This window comes from Crotalus tigris, unplaced genomic scaffold (assembly GCF_016545835.1).
Source record: "Crotalus tigris isolate CLP2741 ecotype Arizona unplaced genomic scaffold, ASM1654583v1 scf7180000017628.32516253702:7417878, whole genome shotgun sequence".
Lineage (NCBI taxonomy): Eukaryota > Metazoa > Chordata > Lepidosauria > Squamata > Viperidae > Crotalus > Crotalus tigris.
In genome coordinates this window covers 5,336,935-5,349,485 of record NW_024096523.1, presented here as the reverse complement: position 1 = coordinate 5,349,485, position 12,551 = coordinate 5,336,935, and the positions used below count along the sequence as shown (strand labels likewise).

Genomic DNA, 12,551 nt, shown 5'->3' with positions numbered 1-12,551 from the left:
AAGACTTGATTTTGGTCTCAGGCCTGGAGTTGATGTGGCTGTGCGGCTTCTGGTTTATCCCTGTTAATGCTTGTTTTAATTGGATTGCCTGCACTGATGTATATTTTAACTGCTTTTATTGTTTGGTATTTGCATCTATGGGAGAGGGCAGCTATATTTAAATATATAACATAGGAGGCCAGAGAATCCCCATTCCTAACCATGTTTCTTTTTCATTACTGTAAAATGCATGTAAGTGTGTATACACTGAAGCACGCTAATGTGAAGTTTAATCACTTTGTGACCTTTTAGTATAAAAGATGCATACCGAGGCATCTTTTGGGAATGCACACAGGTAATGCCAGGTGCAAAGCACTGAGGGATTTACAGGAAGGGCATTTCACTGCTAGGCTGGTTTCTCATATATCTTGTTTTGCATGTGGTTATAAAAGCTGTACAAACCAGCTCCTTGGCACAGATATTCCAACAACATACATACCTATTGTCTGTCCTAGGGAACATGGTATGTTTTCTCCTGTATTTACCTTTAATAAACCTTGTGATGATCACAATGGCTTTCACCTCCTCTTTCTTGGAAATCTTCCCTGGATATTGATCCCTGGAGAGCATTTACATTTGACTATTAAACAGAATGCAAACATCTACTACAGCCAGAGAAATCTTTTTGAGTTTTCATTTCTGAATAGGAGCAAAAATTAAAAACTCAAAGCAGATTTGTTAGTAATAGATGGCAAGGGGAGTATGGAAAAAAAGCAGTAGATTTTTAAAATTTGATTTACAAAGTTTTTTTCAAGGGAATAAGAATAGAAAGTAAGTTTAATGAGCTCTGCTGAATGAAGATTCGCTCTTTTCCTTCAGCTGGGAATCTCATAACATGATGTACTGTACATCTGTTCTTAATATCTGCAAGGCAGCCAAAAGAAATTATAAATGCAATCTACATCCCCACGCCTCATTGTTGTTTTTGGATTACAATGCAGGCAAACAAAGATTGTTGGAATACTTGTCATTCTCATGAGTTTAACAACCTGAGACTTAGTTAGAAAGTTCCCCAGCTTGGGCAGGGAAAGTAAGCATGGATCAAATGAAGGATTGTCCTTTGTAGATGTAATCAGCTGATCCTGTTGTTAGGTAGAGTAAGGCAATGTCCTCAGATGGAAAATCTTAGGAGGTAGCAGTAAGATATATGAGGAGAAAAAATTGGGTTCCTTTGTCTGGTTGTCATGTGTTCTCCAAACCAGTCTAACTGGAAAATACAATTTTATCATCAGTCTCAAAGCTAGATTTAATTCCTCCACCGGTGGACGTTTGCACATCGAGGGAAAGATGGTGACATATTGTTCTTTGCAAAACATCAAGATCATTCTAGGAGCACAGCAAGATGCTGAATGCAGATTTCATAGGAAGAAGGTAAAGGAGTCCCTGAAGATTTTACTCTGTCAGTCATTGCCAATTGTGTGTGGGGGGGTGCTCATCTCCATTTCAAGGCCATTGAGCCAGCGCTATCCAAAGATATTTCCCAAGTCATGTGGCCAGCATGATGTCATGGAGCTCTGTTACCTTCCCACCAAGTGGTACCTATTTATCTACTTGAATGCTTTTGAACTGCTAGGTTAGCAGGAACTGGAGCAAGAAAGGGAGCTCACTCTGTCGCATGGAGCTTGGGTCTCAAATCTGGGCTGCCGACTTCCCAGCCAAAAAGACCAGCGTCTTAACCACTGAGCCACTCGCTGCCCCATAGAAAGAAGGCCACAGTTTTATTTACTGGAGTCTCCTTGCTTAAAAAAGAACTGGGCAGCAATTGGTTGGCCTTACCTTTATCGACAACACTGAAGAACTATGATAGAACATGTCAATTTGAACTTGAAGGAGTGGAGCTTTGGGTCCTTCCCTAAAGCCTTTTTCACAGCAGCCTGATTGGAAGGTTTCCTTCCTGCAGGACTCACAAGGGTTTGTGATAGACAAGTTCATAGGGGGAATTTCTCTGTTGGAAATGGCGGCCCTGAAATGAGGCGGTATCTCCTGGGCTTGGAATCCATTCGCTTGGAGGAGGAGGAGGCGGCAGCGGCAGGCAGCCAAGGTCAGTTTGGCTAGATCTTTCCTGCTGGCTGGTGTCACCTGCTTGGTTGTCCAATTTCTCTGTCAGCCACTGAGTTGGGAAATCATATTGCAGTGAAGATTTGTGGAGCCCCAGTGGAGCTAGAGAGCCCCCCAGTCTTTCAGAGAAAGGGAGCATTTGGACACCGAGGTTCATCCTGCAAGGGCCTCTCCCCAGTTCTGCAGGCTGCTCAACGAAAGGGGTGGCGTACTCCGGTTCCATGGGCAAGGGCTCCGTGTATTCATGCTGCTTGCCTGGAACATCGTAGGGATTCACCACTAGGGGCAGAGTGTAACCTTCGTCCATGGCTGGCTTGAAAGTGGATGGGGCCAACTGGCAGCCAGGGCTGACTTGAACCAGGTCTGGCTCAGCATATTCTGCGAAGAAGAAGGAGAGGGTGAGGGAAGGAGACATTCCTGTAGGAGGATGGAGACATGACTCTGGAAACCCCTGAATGTTCAGGCTTGACTGACATACGGACTCTTCTGCTTTGATCAGATGCACAAGGCTGTTTGCTGGATGTGCTAAAGCAGGGGGTCTCCAATAGCAATAGCACTTAGACTTATATGCTGCTTCACAGTGCTTTACAGCCCTCTCTAAGGGGTTGCAGAGTCAGCATATTGCCCCCAACAACCTGGATCCTCATTTTACTGGCCTCAGAAGGATGGAAGGCTGAGTCAACCTTGAACTCGTGAGACTCGAACTGCTGGCAGCTGGCAGTCAGCAGATGTAGCCTGCAGTACTACATTCTAACTACTGCGCCACCATGGCTCATATTTAGCAATTTTAAGACTTGTAGACTTCAGCTCCCAGAATTCCCCAATCAGTATGGCTTTAAATCACCAACTTTGGAGACCCCTGTGCTAAAGCAAAGAATGAGAGGTTGCTGACCTCCATTCCTTATACCAAACTGACTGGATGAACAGCTGAATGTTATTTCAATATCAGCAATAAGACAACATCTTCCACTGCAGGCAAGAGCGGAAGACAACAAGCCCCTTCTAGCATGGTAGAAAAAAAAAATGCAGCACTTCTTCTGCACTGCCGCAAGTCCTTGCCTTATGATCACAAAAAGCCCAAAATTTCCATTGTTAAAAAAGGCAGTTTTTAGGTAAGTGAGCTTTGCCCCATTTTATGACCCATCCATACTGGCTGGGAAATTCTGGGAGCTGAAATCCACAAGTCTTGATGTTGCCAAATTGAACATCCCTGGTATAGATCCTCCTGAACATATATGGGATTTCACTATGATTCTACACCTTCCAATATTAAGGACAGGAGAAGAGGATACATGATCTCTTAGGTGGCACTAGGAGAAAATACCTGGTGACTGAGCTCCAGTAAGATCTACCGGCGTTGCTGGCCCAGGAAAGGAGGCAATTTCAGAGGCAGACAGTTGCAAGTTCCCCCTGGAACATACCTGGCTGGCTTCTGGTATCAAGTAACCTAAAATGGAATTGCAGGGTCATCTAGAGAAACCAGCAGAAGCTAGAATCCAATGGGCATATTGCAATTAAAGTGATTTTTAAAACATTTTCTGCAAGACTTGCACTGCTTTTCAATCACCATTAATCTCATCTGGTATTTATAAATTCACTTTCCATATACAGATCTTTGTGTATCCAAAGCAGTGTTGTGTATGTTACACATAGGAAAGTGGTGGCAGCTCTATAAAGTCTCAGTATTTTCAGAAATATCAAAGAAGAGAAACAAAATTAAGCTTGTCTTAAATCTGATTTAAGTCTGACTCCTTTTAGGACCCAGTTTCTCCTGCCATCGTTTGCAACATGTGGCTAAAGTTTTGAGTTGGTTTGCCCCACCCCCACAGCAAGGCCAGGTGGTGGGCCCCAAAGAGGCATAGATGGGAGAAAAGGATATCCGGGTGTGTGAGAGTTGCGCCTCCCTCCGCAGTCATAAGTTGTCGAGCACCCAAATTTTGATAATGTGACCATGGGGGGGGGGGGGAATGCAAGAGCCACCATTTTTGGTCATAACTTAAGTCCCTTCATTCAGTGCCATTGTAATTTTGAATGGTTATTAAATGAATAGTTGTAAATCAGGCACTATGAATATATGTGCTATGAACTTCAGTATGCAGATGAATTAATTTTATTGTAGGAAAAAGAGGGACAGTCTGAAACTTGACTTCTAAACAAGGAAATGCAATTAGAGCGGAGTTTACTAGAACATAGCCAATTTTTTTATCACGAGAACTTTGCCTCTTTGTCTGGAGTTTTAGGAAGGGTACTGGAAAAGCTTGTAATATAAATCTATAGATTTAGAGATAATAAAATTTTGAGATAAATAAAATTTTGAATAAAATTCAAAAAAAGAAAGTTTGTTATTTTTATGCATTAAGTATATTATATATATTATACGCAGCCCAAGACTATTTATTTATTTATTTAGATAATTTATATCTAAAGTAAAGTTCCTCTTCACTCAGTGCAGCCCAAGCAAACCAAAAGTTTGGAGAAACCTGAGTTAAAAACAATTTAACTCTGCAGCCAGAAAAAATTTGAAAACCTTTGAATTACAGTTAAAACCCAAACTGGATAGAAGTGACACAGTAAAACAAATATTACAAACTCCTCCGTTGTCCCTCTAATTTGCAACTCCACTTTAGTGCTTTGAACATAAGTCCCCATGGGGCAAATTAAAGGCTTCAGAGAAAGATGTTCTGAGTGTTTATCCACTTTCTGAATTCAAGTGACTCCTTTCAAATACAGCTGTTGCAAAAAAAGCAAAATAAAATCAAGAGGCTGCAAAAAGGAAGAAAAATAAATGGGAAAGTTGGCACAGGCTACAAGGAAGCTGTTCTTCATTTATTGGAGACATGATGTGCTGCACTTTCATATGCCGTCCCAAAGTTGCATGCGGATGTAAGAAGAAAACAAAGCCCTCTTCTCTGTAAATCAATAAAGCAGCTTAAAACACAGAATGATCAGCAAACTTCTAATAAATCCTGGGACATTTCATAAAAAGCCATGGCTTCCTGTGCTGAAATGCAAAGGGCAATTTCGACCATCTGTGTTCAGAAAAGGCAAAAGACAATTTCCAATATGCAAAAGCCTTAGATAAGCAAGTCAGGGTGTCTGCATCAGTTTGGTTTTGTAGGTAGGATCTGCTCATTAACCCGAAACAGGGCAAACCTCCTACTATTTTATTTTAATGCTCTGCATCGTTTGGTGCTTTACCTTTTATAAAGCTGCCATCATTCTGGATTGGTGCCTTCCTGCCAAAGAGAAGAAGGGATGAAAAACAGTTGGGTTGAAAAGTACAGAGTGGATTAGGGTGCCTCTCTGCCAACCTTGTCAACTTTTAGATATCTGGACTTCAACTCCCAGAATTCCCAGGCCAGCCACACTGGCTTGAGTTATTTGCAAAAGTAATAAAGATAGGATGTAAATAAATAAATGGGACTTGCTGGTTTTGAGCTTCACATGATATGTGGACCCATGACTGTGCTCATCTTTGGGGATGAGTTCAGAAAAGTTCCAGGGATAAAGGAGCAAGACTCACCTCTTCTTATAACAGAGAAAGACCAGCAGCAAGACAGTGGCGGCAATCAAAAGTGAACCTCCAGCTAGGAGCACCACCAGTAATGGAGGACCTGCAAAAAGAGTAAATAAATCACCAAAGGCTGCTTCAAGCCCACCTCCCCGCAATATTCTAGGGTTTACCAAGTGCACAAAAACAGGAATCCAGGTTGCTCAAATGAGTATTGGTTTATTCCCTGCTATATCTCAACAGGAATCTGAACTACTATGGTCAAGACAAATTGGCGGTAGATAAGAGTCCATGGAATTCAAGATGAGCTGGACTCTCTTGTGAGTATGAAGGGATTCCAAACTTATGACGTGCTTGACCCCTCCTTCAGGCTCAGCCTGGTCATATCCTACAGGGTTGGATTAATTATGGAGCATGGTTGCTTGCAGTTCAGAGCATACTAGACGTCATGTAAAGGCAAAGGATGATGTGACAGCCTCGTGGGAACCCACAGTTCATTCAATACACCACAATGTTTCATGGCACTAAACTACACCTGGAAAAATGATTTAATTGTTATGATCTGGACTCCATTTATACTCTAAATCAGGCATGTCCAATCCAAGGCCCTGGACAGCTAGTAATATGGCTCACAAGATCATAAACTGTTAACATTATTATGTCATTTTATATTATAAAACTATATTATATATTTTATATACGGCCCAAGACAATTCCTCTTCACTCAGTGCGGCCCAAGGAAGCCAAAAGGTTGGCTATCCATGCTCTAAATCATGGTTACTTAATGATGGCTTAGTGAATGAATCACATTTTGACTGGTAAGCACAATACCTTTAGTCATAAACCATAGTTAGTTCTTCCAGACTATGGTAGCTTATAAATGCTGTTAAATAAATAAAAAATAAATTAAGAAGCATACTAGTTTCTTGGCCAAGTCAACTATTTCAGGATTTAATGTAAAGTATAAATCCATTCTTAGTTTGTTGAGTGGACAGGATCGCAGCCTTTCTGATTACCCGATTTGTTTTTTTTTTGAAAACAAGCAGTTGTTAATTCTTTCCTATTCTACCCTTGCTTATCTTAAAGTTTAATTAAACTATTTCTGGCATTATGAGCAAGAAGTCTTACCTGTTTTTTCTGGATTGATCACTATCCCTGGGATTGTTGTGAAAATGGTTGGGGTGCTGGTCACCCCAAGGAACACCTTTGGGTTATTCTGGCCTGCAAAGAGAATCATTTCAGCCAAGTCTGTTAATGCAAGACAGCACAGGTACTGTCTGCTAAAGCTACCAATCACCTCAATTTCAGAACAAGGACAGGGAAGTTGCAGCCCTCCAAATATTATTGGACACTCTACCTTCAGCCCCATTGTTTTTCTGACGAAGGGTTTGGCATCCAAGCACCCCTACTTTCAGTGCAGCTCTCTGGTTCCAGCTCTGGGGTACAACGCGCAGGTAACGGGCCAGGATGGGTGGGATAAAGGCGTTGGAGACTTCCTGGTAATTGTCACTGTTGCCTTCGAAGATCTGGGATGGTTTCAGTGCAGGAAGGAAGAACAGAGGTCAGCAAAATAAAAGCAACACCCTCACTGTTCAAATGAGGCATAATCTAACACAGCCATCCTTTCCTTTGTGCTCCAGATAAACTAAACCAGGGGTCTTCAAACTTGGCAACTTGTGGACTTCAACTTCCAGAATTCCTCAGCCAGCCAGGGCTGGCTGAGGACTTCTGGGAGTTGAAGTCCACAAGTCATAAAAGGGCCATGTTTGAAGACCTCTGTGCTAAACTATAATCCATGAATTGTAGGTTTTACTTAGAGTGCCACAGAGACTGGATTTTCAATTTCAAAAGCATTTTCAGTTCTTCCTTGGGCTCTACAGTTGCCCTCTCCCTGACCCAAAAGTTGAACGTCCAACCTTTCTCTTTGGCCTTGGATTCTTTTTCTGCTCTTCGCATGAATACAGGTAGTCCTTGACTTACAACAGTTCATTTAATGACCACTCAAAATTACAACAACACTGAAAAAAGTGAATTATGGCTGCTTTTCACACTTACGACCGTTGCAGCACCCCATCATCACATGATCAAAATTCACACGTTAGGCAACTGACTCATATTTATGACAGTTGCCGGATCCTAGGGTCATGTGATCACCTCTTGCAACTTTCTACCAAGCAAAGTCAATGGGGAAACTAGATTCACTTAACAACTGTGTTACTAATTTAACAACTGCAGTGATTCACTTAATAACTGTGGCAAGGACTTCCGGTTCCGGTATGCGGTGACGCTGGTCGCGTCTGGGGACTCGTCTCCAGTCCGGCTGGGTTTTCTGCATTGGTAGACCCCTCAGTGGGTCGAAAGTCGCCCTGGAGGGGCGACCACTGAGAAGAAGTTTTGCTGGTGACCGCGGGACAACGGCAGCTTCTCCCGCAGCTCCAGCTATTTCCGACGGAGCAATGATCGTCCTGCAAGATGGCCGATCATCCTGCTGCACCAGCCGAAGTCACAATTACAGCTAAGTGATACTAGACCCACCGCGGAGGATCCGGGTGAGACCCTTTTTACCCCTTTCTTTCCCTTACCTGTTTTTTTTTTTTTTTTGCCTGTAAAAACTTGGTTGGAACCATTTCCCTGTTTGGAAAAAGCAGCTTCTGTATGTGTGGGAAGAAAGGCGTTGAACAAAAAAAATTTTTTTTAAAAAAAACTACACTCTATTTTCAATCATTTTGGGATACAGAAAAAAATGTTCTTTTGATTTGTATTAGTAACTAATATTGGAAGATTATTTCTTTCTCCACTCTTTCCTTTAAAAGATAGAAAAAAAGGGAAAAAATGGTGTCTGGAAAAGTTTTTTTATTTACTGAGGACATCTAGTGGTGAAAAGTTAATATTGCAACTATTTTTTGGAAAAAAGGACCTGACCTTCAAATTATTTCTGGAAAAGATAAGCTGGTGCAGCTGTGGGAACTGAGGGGGTGGACACTGTTTAATTACAGCCCTCATTAAATAATAATAATGATGATGATGATGATGATGATGAAAGGACTTTCTTTGATCATTTTTAAAATGGAGAAATCCTATTCTCACTTAAATTGCAAGCTTATATTGGAAAAGATCTATGAGGTTTCTGAAGAAATATGTGCTATAAGGAAAAGGATTACTACAGAATGAAGAGTCAACTCTACCCCATACTTTCAAACTGACTTGCAGATCATATCTGTTTATTCTACAAACCAAAACATACCAGAAGAGGAATTAAGGGAGATTAAAGAGGAAATTGCAACAACGCAAGAGACTACCACAGAACTAAGAACCAGATATTCTTCTTTAAAGCTTAAAAGTGACTTTCAGATTATACCTGACTATTCTACAAACCAAAATACATTAAAAGATGACTTTTACAGAGGAACTTATCTCACCCTACAATCATTTTATCTATATTTTTGAGGATCAGAAAAAGCAAAGACTGAGATTTGAACCTTTAAAGCAGCGAGGCTACAAGAATAAGAGAAATGGAGGCCCAATGCAGAGGACAGGAAGCTTACTATTGCCTCAAACGACATCACAAGCAACAAAGAGAGACCTATTGGCTGAAAGGGAAGCATTGTTGTGGAAACCTGCTTGGCAGAAAAAGAAGCCTAGAATAAGACTGAAAAGAGAAATTTAAAATTATATATACTGGATATAAGGCATTTTAGAACTATGGATTGATTTAAGGATTAAGTTTTTGAGTAGAAATAAGAAAAATTGGTGATTATTAGAATATATATATTAAATAAAGTAAGAATGCATGCTTTGGAATAATATGTTTATTTGTATGAAAATTACTATATAATGGAATGAAGAAAAATGAAGAGATGTTCTAGATTGGGATTGAACTAATAATTAATTAAATGTGATTCTAATAAGATGATGTGTTTTGTTTGATAATTTGGATGTTATTAGGTTAGAGAATTAATTGGACAAAATCAGAACCCTGTATAAGGGACTCAAATGATTTAAGGTTGTTATTATTTTGTCAGCTTAAAGCAGTGTTTCTCAACCTTGACAATTTTAAGGCATGTGGACTTCAACTCCCAGAATTGCTGGCTGTGAAATTCTGGGAGTTGAAGTCCACATGCCTTAAAATTGTCAAGGCTGAGAAACACTGGCTTAAAGAAATTGATTGATTGATGGATTAGATATGTATAGGATAGATTAATATTTTAGCTTAACTGAGAAATTTTAGTGGAAGAAGGAATAAACAAGATTTATGATGAAATTAAAGAATTAGGATATATCTGGAAAGGATACTTTAACTGATAATGTGTGTATTTAAAGTTAAATTTCATTATGGTCTTGTAATTGCATAAAATTCTAAAACAGGTTTAGGATTAATAGAAAATTAAGTTAGAAATTATATTTTAAATATTTAAGTTATTAGAGGGAAATAGAGAAGGAATATTTGATGTATTGATTGAGTTACTTACATATGTTTTGTTTTTGGATTGTTGATTACCCCAGCACCACAGTGTGTCTCAAGCACTTTGTATTAAGAATTAAAAACCAATAAAATTTGTTTTTAAAAAAATAACTGTGGCAAGAAAGGTCTTAAAATGGAGCAAAACTCCCTTAACTGTCTGGCTTAGTAACAAAAATGTTGGGCTCAATTGTGGTCATAAATTGAAGACTCCCTGTATTCTCACTACCTCAAAACGTTACACTTTGATACACCAGCTTTAATTTCAATTCAATCTCTCTTGGATTGATCATTTTGCATATCAATCAAATTTGGGATTTTCCATTTTGTATTTGGCTTTTGTTCCAATCTCCTCTGGAAATGTTTTTTTTTCCCCTAAAGTTTTGCACAACTTTTTCCCTTGTTCCGTTCTTGGATATACAATGAAACCTTATTTTAGCAGTCTCCCATTTAGCAGACTTTGGACTCCATGGACATTTTCATTCAGATCTTTCCTCAAAATAATGAGCATAACTATTACATCCAAAGTGACTCAAATGAAGCAAAGATTATCAAAGCTCTCATCATCAGTGATAATTTATGTCATTGTTGCAATAACTCAAATGATGCCATTTATGGTAATTTATATCATTTTCATAATGATGTTATTACCAAGATTACATAAATGGCCACGATGACATACTTTAAAATGTAACAGGTATTTAGAAACAAGGGGCATCCTCTTACTTAATTGGTCCATTAAACTGAGGCACACTGTATATATTTCTGGTCTCATGATCTGATTAGTGCTCAGATTGGTACAATATTCTTTATTGGCCAAGTGTGTTTGGACACACAAGAAATTTGTCTCCAGCGCAGAAGCTCTCAGTGTACACATAAACAACGAAGTAATACAATTATAAGATACCAATCATTGAAGGTAATAGATGAGAAGTATAATAGTAATACAGCCATACTACATGAGTAAATATCTTTAGACATAAGACACTACTATCTCAGAGGCTGCCAAAAAGAAAAGGAAGTCAAGTTATTCTCCAAAGCACCTGAAGGCAGGACAAGAAGCAACAGATGGAAACTAACCAAGGAGAGAAGCAACCTAGAACTAAAGAGAAATTTCCTGACAGTTAGAACAATTAATCAGTGGAACAACCTGCCTCCAGAAGCGGTGAATGCTCCAACACTGGAGGTTTTTAAGAAGAGACTGGACAGCCATTTGTCTGAAATGGTATAGGGTTTCCTGCCTGAGCAGGGGGTTGGACTAGATGACCTCCAAGATCCCTGCCAATTGATGATGATGATGATGATGTGGATATTAGCAGGGTGATGGTACAAGGGAAAAACTGTCTTTGTGTGTGGGAATGATTGCATAGATTTGCTTATAGACTTGCTCCCATACAGTCCTTGACATACCAAAACAGACCATTCCAGCCACGGAACACATCCATCAGCCATTTGGACAGGCTCTGATAAGAACATGGGAAACAGGATGGATGAGTCATCACCCACCTGCACAGCCTTGCATCTGGAAAGTGTCTGCTATGTGATACATTGTAACCGCCCTTGTATACGCCTTTTGATTACGCCGTGTGATGTAAAAACTATTGTAACAATAAAAGAGGGTCTTGGAGTCAGCTCTGGGCTCTCATCCCGAGATACCTACGTGCGTGTCTCATTCTTCATGGGAGACCACCACAACTGGTGACCCCGACGTGATCCACTAAGGGATACGTCCCTGCTGACCCTTTACTTATCACCTGGAATAGGCTTGGTGCACCCGACTACGTTGCTGGCGACTGACTCCTCTTCGTAAGTATGGGGGGGGTGGAATGTCTCACGCTCAAAAGCATCATGTGGAAGAGCTGAGACTACTTGGCAGGAAAAAATATCTTACTGATCAGGAAAAGAAAGTAACCCGTCACCTTTCTAAATCTGAGGCTATTAAATTGTTTGCTTACGTATGGGCTAACTGCTCATCCTATCCAGAGTCTGGATCTTTAAAAGTGAATACATGGAGAAAAATTGGTGCCGTCCTCCATCAGTCTCCGAGAGCCCCACCAGAGATTTTGTGCCTTTGGAAAATTGCCTATACCCTGATTCAAACCCATGCTGACTCGCCTCATCAGCCTTTATTAGACCCTCCACCGTACAAAAGTCCGTCTGTTATGTTGGCCACTCCCTTGCCACCCGGAGCTGGTTTTAACCCTCCTTCTGCCCCTGAAAATTCAGTGGATCCTGATAAACAACAAACAGCCTCTCCTGTTCCTGCCACGTTACCGCCTGTCTCCCGGCCCGGAATCATCCGTGGCGCTTATCAAAAGGCTTTGAAAAATGGTGATTTGAGCGTCTCTGACCTATCCGAGACAGAGTTGTTCCCTGTTACTTACCAACAGACCGCAGCGGGCATAGTGGTTGATTGGGAAGCACTTCCCCTGGCTATGATCCGAGAATTGAAAAAGGCTACAAAAGATTATGGCATAACCAGTC

General features: G+C 40.5%; 1 protein-coding gene across 1 annotated transcript in view; it reads right to left on the bottom strand.

Annotated features, from left to right (window-relative positions):
• Positions 1-760: 760 nt before the first annotated feature.
• LOC120304130 (discoidin, CUB and LCCL domain-containing protein 1-like) overlaps positions 761-12,551 on the bottom strand; it is a 41,061-nt gene continuing 29,270 nt past the window's right edge. The window contains exons 10-15 of the mRNA XM_039334303.1: positions 6,966-7,134; positions 6,737-6,829; positions 5,621-5,711; positions 5,296-5,333; positions 3,422-3,544; positions 761-2,475 (exon numbers count right to left, since the gene is read on the bottom strand). Of these exons, the coding sequence (XP_039190237.1) occupies positions 1,943-2,475; positions 3,422-3,544; positions 5,296-5,333; positions 5,621-5,711; positions 6,737-6,829; positions 6,966-7,134 (1,047 nt within the window). The 3' untranslated portion in view covers positions 761-1,942. The remainder of the gene's footprint in view (positions 2,476-3,421; positions 3,545-5,295; positions 5,334-5,620; positions 5,712-6,736; positions 6,830-6,965; positions 7,135-12,551) is intronic.